Below are 12868 nucleotides of genomic sequence, written 5' to 3' on the forward strand. Positions count from 1 at the left end.
GAAAAAACTCTGTCTCAGAAACAAACAAACAAAAAAAGCCATGATCTCAAATCCTACTTTTTAAAAAATTAACTTAGATCATCGTTTAAGAATGACAGCCCCATCATTATTAGATTGAAGCTAATCTTTATGACCAAGGCAGACAGGTTGAAAGCTCTTTCAAGGGATGGGCCTGGTATGATGCTGCACACATATCACAAGCCTCCAATCAATAGTTCAGGAATAAATAAATGTTTGTGTGTCTGTGTTTGTCCCCCCAGCTCTGGAAAGCGTGGGAGCCAATGACCAAGAGGGCAGCCTCTCACTTATCAAAGAGCCACATTCCTCCTGAGTTAACGAGCATATTTGTGTGAATAATGTGTTTTTTGTTATATACAGCTTACATACATATATGTGTTGTGTATATGTTATATGTGTTACAACTTCTTTTTTTGAGATGGAGTCTCGCTCTGTCACCATGCTGGAGTGCAGTGGCACGATCTCGGCTCACTGCAACCTCTGCCTCCTGGGTTCAAGTGATTCTCCTGTCTCAGCCTCCTGAGTAGCTGGGACTACAGGTGTCCGCCACCACGGCCGGCTAATTTTTGTATTTTTAGTAGAGACGGGGTTTCACAATGTTGGCCAGGATGGTCTCCATCTCTTGTCCTCATGATCCACCTGCCTCGGCCTCCCAAAGTGCTGGGATTACAAGCGTGAGCCACCTCGCCGGGGCTTATATGTGTTACAACTTTTTATGATAAAAGTGGAGATGATTCACATGGGGTGAACCTGTTTTCATTCTAAGATTGAAAAACAAAAATCAAAAAACGCAGAATGAAGTTTTTCAATCACCTATTAAATGGAAAATGGTAATTTTCTTTTTTTTTTTTTTTTTTTTGAGACAGAGTCTCGCTGTCGCCCAGGCTGGAGCGCAGTGGCATGATCTCGGCTCACTGCAGGCTCCACCCCCCAGGGTTCACGCCATTCTCCTGCCTCAGCCTCCCAAGTAGCTGGGACTACAGGCGCCCGCCACCACGCCCGGCTAAATTTTTTTGTATTTTTAGTAGAGACAGGGTTTCACTGTGTTAGCCAGGATGGTCTCGATCTCCTGACCTCGTGATCCGCCCGCCTCGGCCTCCCAAAGTGCTGGGATTACAGGCCTGAGCCACCGCGCCAGGCCGGAAAATGGTAATTTTCTGAAAAAGCATCTCATTATGGGGGACTTGGGGGAATGGAGAGATGTAGGGCAAAGGACCCAAAGCCGCAGATATGTGGGGTGAGGAGTCTAGAGATCCGAAAGCCAGCATTAGCCCATAGTGGCAACATTGTATTAGATCCAGGAAATGTGCACAGAGTAGATTTTCCATGCTCCTATCACACAGGCCCTCTTCCCCACCCCCCACACACACAAGATAACTGTGGGAGGGGATGGATATGTGAATTTGCTTGATAATCATAACTATCTCACTGTGCATAAGTATATCAAAACATCACATTGTACACTTTAAATACAATAAAAAGCATCTTATTACCCAACATAAGAATGAGCACTGTGGGAACCTAAAGTACCCCAGCCATTGTGACATTTCGGGGGAGCTGTACCTATGGGAGGAGAAGGTGTGCCTGTCTGAGCCCCTCACAGGCCCGCACCTGCTTCTGGAAACGCCACTGCTGATTTCCATCAGTCATGGTGTTTACAGCTCCAGGCAGGATCATCGCTGGAGCTGACTTGCTAATTTCTGAAAAGCCAGTATTTCTTTTCTAGAGATGTGCATATGCCAATCTCAGGATTTCCTGTGCATGAAGAAATGAGGACACAGTGTGGAAGCATGCTTGCCTGAAGCTTTGTTTTGTTTTTTCATCCTGGCTCCAACCCCAGGCGGCCCTCCTCTCGTTGGGAAAGGAACACTGGCCGAGTCACAGCCAGGCGTGCTGAGTGGATACAGGTGCGTAGGGAGGGCTCCAGGTGGTGACTGTCCCATGTGTAGGAGAGGAATCCAGGGACAGGGAGAGGCCGAGTGGGCAGCAGAGGGACAGGCCAGTTGGACGCAAAGCAGGAAGTGGAGCTTCCTCTTCCCATTGTCATCTGGATCCTCCTCCTCCGTGTGGGGATCTCACAGTCACACCTCGTTGAGCCAGCTGGTGGCCAGCATGCGCACAGGAGGGACCTCCTGGGGCCCCCAAGGGAAGCCACACACACAAGGCCCCAACTCAGCTGCTCCCCCAGACTCTCTCCCCACTTTCTTGGCGGATGCAAAGGGATGGAAAAAAATCTGAATAATCCTAAGTAGTACAAGTTATGCCATCTCCCCCAGAGAAACCTCTTTCCTCTAAACTCTGAAGGCACTTAGAGCCCATACCAGTTAGTGCTAAATTATTTTCCCTTTTGGCCCGTTTACTATTGGTTCTTCACTAATTTGGTCTCTCCTACTCAAGTCCAACTTCCTAGAGGGCAGAGGATGGCATGATTTTAGTACCATATCTCCCCACCACCCCATATATCTAGTACAGCTTAAATACATGGAGTATATAATTTAATTAAAACAAGCTGAAAATACCTATATCATGACATCCTATCCCAAATATATAATGTTTGTCAATATGAGCAGGTATAATAGAGAACCTTGGCCCACGATAGGCTTGTTTTGAAAAGCAGCAAAACCTCAAGCAGAAGCTGCTACTAGCACATGTGGGCTTAGGAAGTCTCCCGGCTGCAGCCTGGCCTCTATGGCCAACCCTCTAGGAGACATTTGCACTAGGTGTGATCAGGGTACATTGCTCAGAACATTGTGGGTGATGGCCCTGGAACTGAACGTGTCTCAGGAGAAATCCAATTCCTGGTTCTACAGGCGAGTGCCTCCAGGTGCCTGCATCACAGTTACCCAGGGCCTGCTCACCTCAAGGCAGAGTGGGGTATCCAGATGACTAGCAGCAGCAAAGGACATAATTCTGGAGTTAGGGTTGGGGGATGGCCCCATTTTCCCTCTTTGATAGAAGTCAACAGTCCAGGACACCTGAATGGCACCAGAGGCTGCCACAAGGGCCACAGCAGTGACAGCTGAGACTGGCCCCTGGCAGAAGCCAAGAACTCTGCAGGATCAGAGAGATGCCAGAGAACCTGACCATGGAAACGTTTTTGTCCAGGCTGGTAGTAATAAACCCTCTTCCACCCTTGAAACCAACAGGAATAAGCAGCAATCTTGGGCTCAATGGCTTACACCTGTAATCCCAGCATTTCTGGGGCAGAGGTGAGCGGATCACTTGAGCCCAGGAGTTGGAGGCCAGCCTGGGCAACATGGTGAAACCCCTTCTGTACCAAAAAAACCCACAAAAATTAGCTGTGCCTGTAGTCCCAGCTACTCAGGAGGCTGAGGTGGGAGAATGGCTTGAGCCCAGGAGGTGGAAGTTGCAGTGAGCTGTAATCACACTGCACTCCATCCTCGGCAACAGAGCAAGAACGTCGTAAGGAAAAAAAAAAAAAGAAGCGGCAATCTTCTCCAAGGATCAAGGGAAGGTGCCATCAATTAGTACTTTCTAAAGCTGTGTCATCATCTCTTTTTAGCCCACTTCCCCTCCCCCCTCCCCATCCCTCAGTCAAGTCCCTAGGATCTGGGTTTGCTTTTGGAGCTTGAACTGGCCTTGAGCTCAGAGACATCTCTCTGGGGACCCTGCTTCTCTATTCTACATCTGTCCCAACAGTTGGAATAGGGGCTGGAACAGCTTAAGGTGAGCAGCAGCCACCTGTTCCCAAAAAACCCTTAGCTTAGATTATCAGCAGACAGTGGAACATCAGTTTCATACACATTTTGTATTTCTCACCCCATCTGCAAACCTTTCCTTTGAAGAGTATTCCAAGAATGGAATGCAGAGCTCCCCGGAAGCAACTGTTGCTTGGGTTTGGACTAGAATTTAATGTTCCCTCCAACTCTAGAGAATCCATGATATGTATCTTTACACCAGATGCCACTAGGAGTCTTCCTGTCCCTTATCATTTTAGTTAAGAAGTGACTCATTGATGTCATCCTTGCTTCACAGAGGGAGGAACCCAGGCTTCAGATTCTGCCCTTTTGGAAAGGAAGGAGGGAGAGCCGGGAAAGACCTGTGTGCGCAGTACTATGGAGACAGTTCACTATGTCGAGTACAACACATTCCCTTAGTCTCATTTGAAAGCTGTGATGAACAGAGAGGTGTGGAAAATCTAAGATCACAAATATGCCATGAGAAAGTATCTTTGTTTCTACTGCTACTTTACAAAACCACATCTCTAACTACTAACACTTCCAATTCCCTCAAAATAAGCTTCTTTTCCCAATTGTCCCTCACTGCCAACTATAGTCATGCTCTGGAATTATTATGGAAATTTGGCATCTGAAAGAAACAGGAAGTTATAATTAATCCCTAATTAGAATTGGGCACAAGCTTTTTTTTTTTAATTTTTTTTATTGTGACGGAGTCTCGCTCTGTCGCCCAGGCTGGAGTGCAGTGGCGCGATCTCCGCTCACTGCAAGCTCCGCCGCCTCCCCGGTTCACACCATTCTCCTGCCTCAGCCTCCCGAGCAGCTGGGACTACAGGCTCCCGCCACCACACCCAGCTAATTTTTTTGTATTTTTAGTAGAGACGGGTTTCACCGTGTTAGCCAGGATGGTCTCAATCTCCTGACCTCGAGATCCGCTCGCCTCGGCCTCCCAACGCGTTGGGATTACAAGCGTGAGCCACCACGCCCGGCTGGGCACAAGCTTATTGTTTTTCTTCTACCTTTTCTAAATGTACCCAATGCTCTTCATGTTTTCTGCCTGATGTTCTCGTCACTGCATGATTGGATTGTTAACCTTGCCGCTTCACTGGACTCCTCACTCTTAGTCATTTTAAACATGGTCAAAATGACAGTCTTTCTTACCATATTTGATATATAACTTTCAAAAAGAATAAAACTTAGCACCCTCCTATTAGTCCGTATCTAAATGGAAACTTATTAGCAGGGCATCAAGGGCCCAATAAAGTGCCCCCTGTTTTGAAACTTCTCTCTACTCCCTTTCATATATTTCAATCATGTCAATTTCTTATTGTTCTTCTAAATAGGTGCTGATTACTAAACTCTATTCGTGGGTTTTATTTTTTATGTTCCTCTCCATTAATTAATATTCTTCACTGACTTTAAGACTTCACGATTTATTCTTTTAAAAGAACGTGCTTGATTTCCTCCACTGTTAACTGTTAAATATCTCTCTGATAATATTGTTTTCAGGCTATCTTTCTCATCCGGAGTAATTATGTTTCAAGTGTCAGGGGGAAAATACCTTTTCTATCCTGTGCAAAAACTCATGCTAGGCACTAAGAGCATGGGGCATGTCCCAGTTATCTATTGCTGCATAACAAACCAACCCAAACTTAGCAGTATAAAACAACCACTGTTTTAGTATGCACATCAACTTTCAGGGTCAGAAATTCTTTTCTCCTTCATGTATAGAGTCTCAGCTGGGAGTGACATAAATGAGTGGAGACAGACATCTCCAGCTCAGTCCAGCCAACAGCCTCCGCTCCTGCGCACCCGCAGCCTGGGGCCCTAGGTTCCTGTGGTCTCACCGGCCCTAATCCTCCCATCTCTCCTCCCCACTCCCTCTCCAAATTGTTTCAGAATTCCAAATTCTTATCTGGATCCTGCGAATTAATTCAGCTACTCGTCAGTCTCTCAGTTATTCCCAAATTCGCTCGGAAGCTTGAATTTACCTATCTAAATCCATTCTCAAAAACACATTGGCCTTTTCTAGCCGGGACATCTCCAACAGTAGTTGCTGTTAGAAACTGCAATTTCCCCTTCTCTGCGTACACATTTTTATAAACTGATTTATTGGTAGGCAAATTACATTTAAAAAAAAAGGCGTGTGTGAGTTTTCAGGGAAGCTTGGACAGGACGTGGGCGCGCTGGGAGCTCGCCGGAGAAGCGCGTCTGGCTCTGGGCGCCCAGCGGGCACCAGGGCTGTACTCATCTGGACACCGGACCCGCCCCCTGGAGACCCCGCCGGACCCACTCCCTGGAGACCCTGTCCCCTGGCGTTTGGCTCCTAAAGGGAAGGGGATGCCCAGGGGGTCCCCAACCCTGGACTCTCCCGACCCCTAGCTGTCGGTCCCCCTCCCTGCGCGCGCGCTGGCGGGTTTCCTACCCTCCGAGGCGTCCGCCGGCCTGCGCCCTGGCGGGGAAGTGGGCGGGCCGGGCGACATTTAAGGCTGGTGCCGCCTCCCCAGTGCAGCGGCTGGCGATCGGTCGCGGAGGTGCTTGCAGGGCCCGCGCCGCCGCCGGTATCTCCACCGCCAACATCCCAGCCACCGCCACTGCCACTGCCACAGCCACACGAGGCCCCCCACCGTGCGCTCCGCCGCTGCGGTCCGGGATCCGCGCTCCATGCCCGCAGCCCGCGGCGCCACCAGCCCAGCATGCACCAGGTGCGTGCAGCCCCCGCGCCCACCGAGGACGCGAGACGCGGGGCCAAGGCCCCGGGGGACCGGAGCAGGCTGACGGGAAGCGAGGAAAAGGCTAAAAGAAGAAACGCCCCCTCTCGGGGAATGGGGAGGCCGCCTTTCCTCTGAGCGCCCCCCGGCCTGGGCACCGCTTCTCTGACTCCCTGCTACGGCTCCCTGCGGCCGCTGGGGCTAGCTGGGGAAAGAAGCCAGTCCAGATGTGCGAGGAGGGGCTAAGGGGTCCTAGGCCAGCTCCATAGCACCTGCGGGCTCCGACTCGGAGGATGGGGTGACATGGATGCGTTGTGGTCTGAAAAGCCCTCCGGTTAGGGCCCCCTGATCAGGACTGAGGGTCGTAAGCTTAGTGGGTGGCCCCTCCCCAAGAAACAGGACGCACAGCTGGTGTGTCCTCTGGGAAGGACACCTCAGAGGAAACCTCGCAGCTCCTTGGAGGCATCAGTCAGGAGTTGGGGGGGTAACTTCCCACCTGCTCCACCCAGAGAAGGGTCACCCTGAGGAGCTGCTGGCTGTCCTGTGCCCACCCCGCCTCCCCTCTACACGGGCGGAGAGGAAGCCAAGGTCGGCGGGAGGTGGGGGAGAGACTCCACTGTCCGACCCCCTCCGGCCTCCCCAGAGGAGGGAAGGAAAGGGAGAAGGGGCTCCTGACTCCTGCAGGTCCTGACCCCGCAGAGGGGCGCTCAGCACCTCTTCGGAAATCCCATTTGGGGCCAATATTGCACCTGGGCTTCTCTTTCAGAAAACCCCAGAAATTTACTCCGTGGAGCTCAGCGGAACTAAGGACATCGTAAAAACAGACAAGGGGGATGGCAAAGAGAAGTACAGGGGTCTGAAGAACAACTGCCTGGAACTCAAAAAGAAAAATCACAAAGAGGAGATTCAGAAAGAACTCCATCTGGTCAGTAGCCTTAAGCCACAGGGGTCCTGCCGGCTATGGCCTTTCCCCACAAGAGCTTGCCCCTAGAACCCACCTCTTACCACAGACATTCAGTCTGAGGGATTTGAAATCCCCTTGAGATTGGTTTCCTTGTGTGTGGTGTGTGCGTGGTGTGTGTGTGGTGTGTGTGTATGGTGTGTGTATGTGTGGTGTGTGTGTGTGGTGTGTGCGTGGTGTGTGTGTGTGTGTGTGTGTGTGTGTTTTGAATGGTGTCCACCCGGAGGTCAGGGCCTCTGCAGGATTCCTGCAGTCTGGTTGGAGGCAGTCCCTGTAGAACTCAGAAGGAAGAGCCTCTGATTCCAGGCCCCACAGGCATGGCCAGACCTCTCTCCCTCCAGCTGCTTCAGTGAGACGTAAGTAACCACTTGCCAGTTTTCAATTGATTAATAAAACTATTTGAGCTGGAACTTCCGAGGAGGAAAACCGAAGCTCCTAGGCCATGCTAGATTGCAGGTGCAAAACCGCATGGAAAAGCAGTTTCAGTGGTAAGTGGAGCTTGGACTGGGAGGACTTCAGGCCCTATCAGAGCCCCACTTCTCCACTGAGCTGAAACGCAACAAATGACTGACCCTCACTGAAGGTCCATTTTCTTTATGTAAAATGAGAAATAAATAATTTGCTGGGGTTTATGAGGGGAATAAATGAGATGAGGATTTTGTAATTCATGTGCTTTAGGGGAGTACAATATTATTATTATTGTTAAGGAAGAGCTCTGGAGTTATTAAAACTAGCCTTTTTTTTTTTTTTTTTTTGAGACAGAGTTTCGCTCTTTTTGCCCAGGCTGGAGTGCAATGGCGCTATCTCGGCTCACTACAACCTCCACCTCCTGGGTTCAAGCGATTCTCCTACCTCAGCCTCCCGAGTCACTGGGATTACAGGCGCCCGCCATCATACCCAGCTAATTTTTGTTGTTTTTAGTAGAGACGGGGTTTCCCCATGTTGGCCAGGCTGCTCTCGAACTCCTGACCTCAGATGATCCACCCGCCTCGGCCTCCCAAAGTGCTGGGATTACAGGCGTGAGCCACTGTGTCCAGCCCAAACTGGCCACTTTAATAATAAAACTGCCTTGGGTCTGAAATGTGACAGATTTTATCTTGGGAACACCGAAGGGGAAACTTCTACACGGAGCTTGAGATGGGCTGGATTGTCCCCACTGTCCTTGGCAGATCTTAAAGCTCTGTGACTCCTGAGGGGAGTCTCTTTTGTGCTAGAGAGCCATTTGTTAAGTATTCAGAAACTTGGCAGGCTGACTGACATCCTGTTAGCAGCTTCAAATTTGGTTCTAGTGAGAAATCAGCAAACTCTACAAATCTGAGCTTTGTATTTATCTTTCCTAGAGAGTCTGTTAAACATTTAACAGCACACCACTGGGCATTTGTCTGTATCTATCATGATAGACATTTAAGAACACATCCCTGAAACTAGACTGACCTCAATTCAAATCCCAGTGTAACTGAAGTTCAGTTTCCTATTTTGAAAAACATGAAAAAATTTTTTCTACCTCTTAGGGTTACTAGGAAGATTAAATGAGATAAAATGGGGAAAAGACAGCACAGCACCAGACGATACATAGTTCTTCTTATTTCCCATTATCTCTAGCATTTAAGATTGAAGACATATCTGTTTTTCCCTTGACATTACAAGGGTCCTGTAATTTTCAGCAGCATATCGAATGCTTTTGCCTCCTAACCTTTCTTGACAAATTAGTGCCTAATGACAACTAAAGTATCCCGGCCTTTGAATAAAAGGGCCAGGCAATGACCCGAGGGGTAGGTGGGGTGCTGCCCTGTGCTAGTCCAGTGCTGGCCAGCAGAGGGCACCCCAGATACCCACCACCACCTTGCCCCACCCCTCTCCCATGTTCTCATCCCCAAGCCCAGGGTGAAGGGACCTTAAAGTCTGAGGTCGATGCATGCAAACGCTGGCTCGGATCATCTACTACTTGTATCTGCCCAAAACCTAGTGGGTTGTGCTGTGCTCTGTGCAGAACACAGCCTTAATCTTCTGAATCCCCAGCAATATCACACTCAGTCAGTATTAGTAGAAGGGATGAAGGAGCAAAACAGAATCTGGCCGAGAAGAGGGCTAGAAGCAAGGGAACAATGATAATAACGAATTCTGTTTTATTGAAAAGCTGAGTCTCTTACTGCAACATGGAACTATTTTTTGCATATACTTAAGAAAAGAGATGATGTGAGCACCAGTCAACAGTATCAATCTTTGTTTCAGACAATCAGGGTTTAAAAAATCCTGAGTGCTGGACGTTCTAGGGGGAGGGAGGAAGACTTACCCTAGGTTTTCTGCTACAGGAAGAGACTTCTTGTCCTTTAGCCCAGTGGTTCTCAAAGGGAGAGGAGAAGAGGATTCCCCCACCCCTCTCCCAGGGGAAAAATGGAAACATTTTTGGTTACCACAACTGAGGGGAGGATGTTAGTGGGTGGAGCCCACAACAAAGAATTATTCGTCCAAAATGGCAGCAGGGCCACGGGTGAGAAACCCTGCTGTAGTCTAATGATTCTGTAGCAGAATTCACAAGTGGCAGCCACAATGGTGTGGGTTTATTCAGCAGAACTTTTACCTGCAGGATTTCTCTGCCCAGTGAGCTCCCTAAGCATCACAGCTTGAGTGAGGGAAGCTGCTTTTCCCTGCCAGAGCCCACACAGCGAAGGAGGAGGAGTTGTGCCAGCCCAAGAAGCGGTTCTAGTGTGGTTTTGCCATCAGCCCCAGCCAATCCCACGGTTCAGGCCTGAGGGAAGCCTCCAGCTCACTAGCACCTGGAAGACGAGGGTGCCAGAACCTGTATGCACTGGAGTTCAGATTGAAGCGAGGTGCATGGCTTTGTTCAGAAAAGCTGCAGGCAGCTTCTGGGTAGTAACCGCAAGTGCAGGATTGTGCCGACTCAGGGACAGTCACTCCTGAGGCAGTGCCATCCTTCACTGGGCAGCTGCCTGGCACAGGGGTTCTTTCTCTCCCGTCCCCCACACTCCTTGATCCCCTCCCATCCTCAGGGCTGCTACTCTCAGCTTCCATAGCTGGTCAAAGCTTGGGGCTTGAGTCTTTTGGAATTATCTAATTCACTGTGTTCTTCCTTTCATGGACTTCAGGATGACCACAAACTCAGCAATAGGGAATTGGAAGAGAAATATGGCACAGACATCAATACGGTGAGTCATGGGAACCAGGGATTTGGAAGAGAAGCCTCCCAACTCTACAGAGGGAAGGCGTGTGTGGCAGTGAGGGGGACCAAGAGGGACAGATGATCCTTGGCCTCAAGGAGAAAGTGGCCGGGTAGGGGATGCAAATGTGTACGGAAGTGTCCTGAGATTCACTCTATCCCCCTGGGATGGCCACAAAAAGTAGAAACGCTATGCTGAGAGAAAGGTGGATTTTGACGGAAGGGGCCAGAGCCGGCTCTCGGGCTGTTGCCATGTTTGTGCTGGGACTCAAAATGCTTCGGATTTAAGCTGGTGGGGGACCCCAGGGCCAGTAATCACAGAGCCTGCTTGGAGAGAATCTGGGCTTGCCGTAAGCTGTTCTGTGTGGAGAGGGGACAGGTGCAGCCGGAATGAAGCCAGGAAGGTCATCTGGGTGAAGCTATCAAAGCATTCACATTAAACTAATAAGTAGGAGCTGTCTTAGAGGCAGAAGGGACATGGTTTCCACACATGGAGGTGATTTCATTGGTTTTCAAAAGGCAGTTCTCGTAGAAGATTCTTTTTTTAAAGTGAGAAATGGAAGAGTCTAGAAGAACGGAACAACAGCCCAGGACTGTGAAATGAGGACCTGAAATAATGTAGAAAGACATTACAGGGGCCGGGCGTGGTGGTTCACGCCTGTAATCTCAGCACTTTGGGAGACTGAGGTGGGCAGATCACCTGAGGTCGGGAGTTTGAGACCAGCCTGACCAACATGGTGAAACCTCGTTTCTGCTAAAAATACAAACAATTGGCAGGGCGTGGTGGCACATGCCTGTAATCTCAGCTACTCGGGTGGCTGAGGCAGGAGAATCACTGAAACCCAGGAGGTGGAGGTTGCAGTGAGCCGAGATCACACCATTGCACTCCAGCCTGGGCAACAAGAGCAAAACTCCATCTCAAAAAAAAAAAAAAGGGCCGGGTGCGGTGGCTCACGCCTGTAATCCCAACACTTTGGGAGGCCTAGACGGGCAGATTATGAGGTCAGAAGATCGAGACCATCCTGGCTAACACGGTGAAACCCCGTCTCTACTAAAAATACAAAAATTAGCTGGGCGTGGTGGCGGGAGCCTGTAGTCCCAGCTGCTCGGGAGGCTGAGGCAGGAGAATGGTGTGAATCGGGGAGGCGGTGGAGCTTGCAGTGAGCGGAGATCACGCTACTGCACTCCAGCCTGGGCAACAGAGCGAGACTGTCTCAAAAAAAAAAAAGAAAGAAAGAAAGAAAGATATTGCAGAGAGACACAACCAGCAGGACTTGCGGGGATTTTTATTGAGTCCCTCATCTCGCTAGCCACGTCACAGCAGCAGGAGGAGGAGAGCCACTCAGGTGATGGGCTGGGGTGTGGGCTGGGAGGTGACAGCAGGGAAGGCAGGAAGGAGGAGGCGATGATGAACTTATTGTGAGTTATACCAGGAGAAGTCTTTCCAGAACACCCCTGAGGATATGTTCCGCAGTTATTCAGAAAGATGAGTCTGGGGTTCTGGAAAAGGAATTGAAGTGGAGGGACATGGGATCGAGGTGGTGAGCCTGAATCTAGCCATTCGACAGATATCTGAATCACTACCACAGAAAAATCACTGGACCCAAGAGAGAACACAAAAATGACCAAGACTGGCCTGTCATGGTGACTCAGACCTGTACTCATAGCACTTTGGGAGGCCAAGGTGGGCAGATCACTTGAGGTCAGGAGTTCGAAACCAGCCTGGCCAACATGGTGAAACCCTGTCTCTACTAAAAATATTTTAAAAATTAGCCAAAGTGTGGTGGCGGCTGCCTGTAATCCCAGCTATTTGGGAGGCTGAGGCAGGAGAATCGCTTGAACCCAGGAGGAGGAGGTTGTAGTGAGCCAAGATCGCACCATTGCACTCCAGCTTGGGCAACAGAGCGAGACTGTGTATCAAAAAAAAACAGACCAAGACAGAGTCCTGCCCTTTAAGTAGCTCACAACATAATTAGGAAGAAGAGTTATCTACAGACTTGTCCACCAAAGATCGTTTGTGGGGGAAATTCCTGTGAACATGTAGGGTTACAAAGGTGAGGGTGCCTCATGGATGGCAGGCCCCCCAGGGCAGGGGCTGCTCACATGGGCTGAGGGCTTGGGTAGGATTTATGCCTGTCAAGATGAATGAGAACTTAGGCTGGATGTGTAGAAAGGTAGAAAAGGAGCAGGCATAAGGATGGAAACTAAAGCCACATGCTCTCTATGTAGCATCCCAGAAGCTTCCCTGTTTCCTGGGGAGTTACTGCATTGCCCTTAGCCCTGGTGACCAGCTTCTTCATTC

At 49.7% G+C, this 12868-nt stretch overlaps 1 protein-coding gene and 1 pseudogene across 1 annotated transcript in view; one reads left to right on the top strand and one right to left on the bottom strand.

Moving 5' to 3' along the window:
* Positions 1 to 6072: 6072 nt before the first annotated feature.
* ATP12A (ATPase H+/K+ transporting non-gastric alpha2 subunit) overlaps positions 6073 to 12868 on the top strand; it is a 30422-nt gene continuing 23626 nt past the window's right edge. The window contains exons 1-3 of the mRNA XM_055244323.2: positions 6073 to 6421; positions 7194 to 7352; positions 10496 to 10555. Coding sequence (XP_055100298.2) covers positions 6413 to 6421; positions 7194 to 7352; positions 10496 to 10555 — 228 coding nt within the window. The 5' untranslated portion in view covers positions 6073 to 6412. The remainder of the gene's footprint in view (positions 6422 to 7193; positions 7353 to 10495; positions 10556 to 12868) is intronic.
* On the bottom strand, positions 10882 to 12462 carry LOC134732677 (UPF0764 protein C16orf89-like; annotated as a pseudogene).

The sequence above is a fragment of the Symphalangus syndactylus genome, chromosome 15, assembly GCF_028878055.3.
Source record: "Symphalangus syndactylus isolate Jambi chromosome 15, NHGRI_mSymSyn1-v2.1_pri, whole genome shotgun sequence".
NCBI lineage: Eukaryota > Metazoa > Chordata > Mammalia > Primates > Hylobatidae > Symphalangus > Symphalangus syndactylus.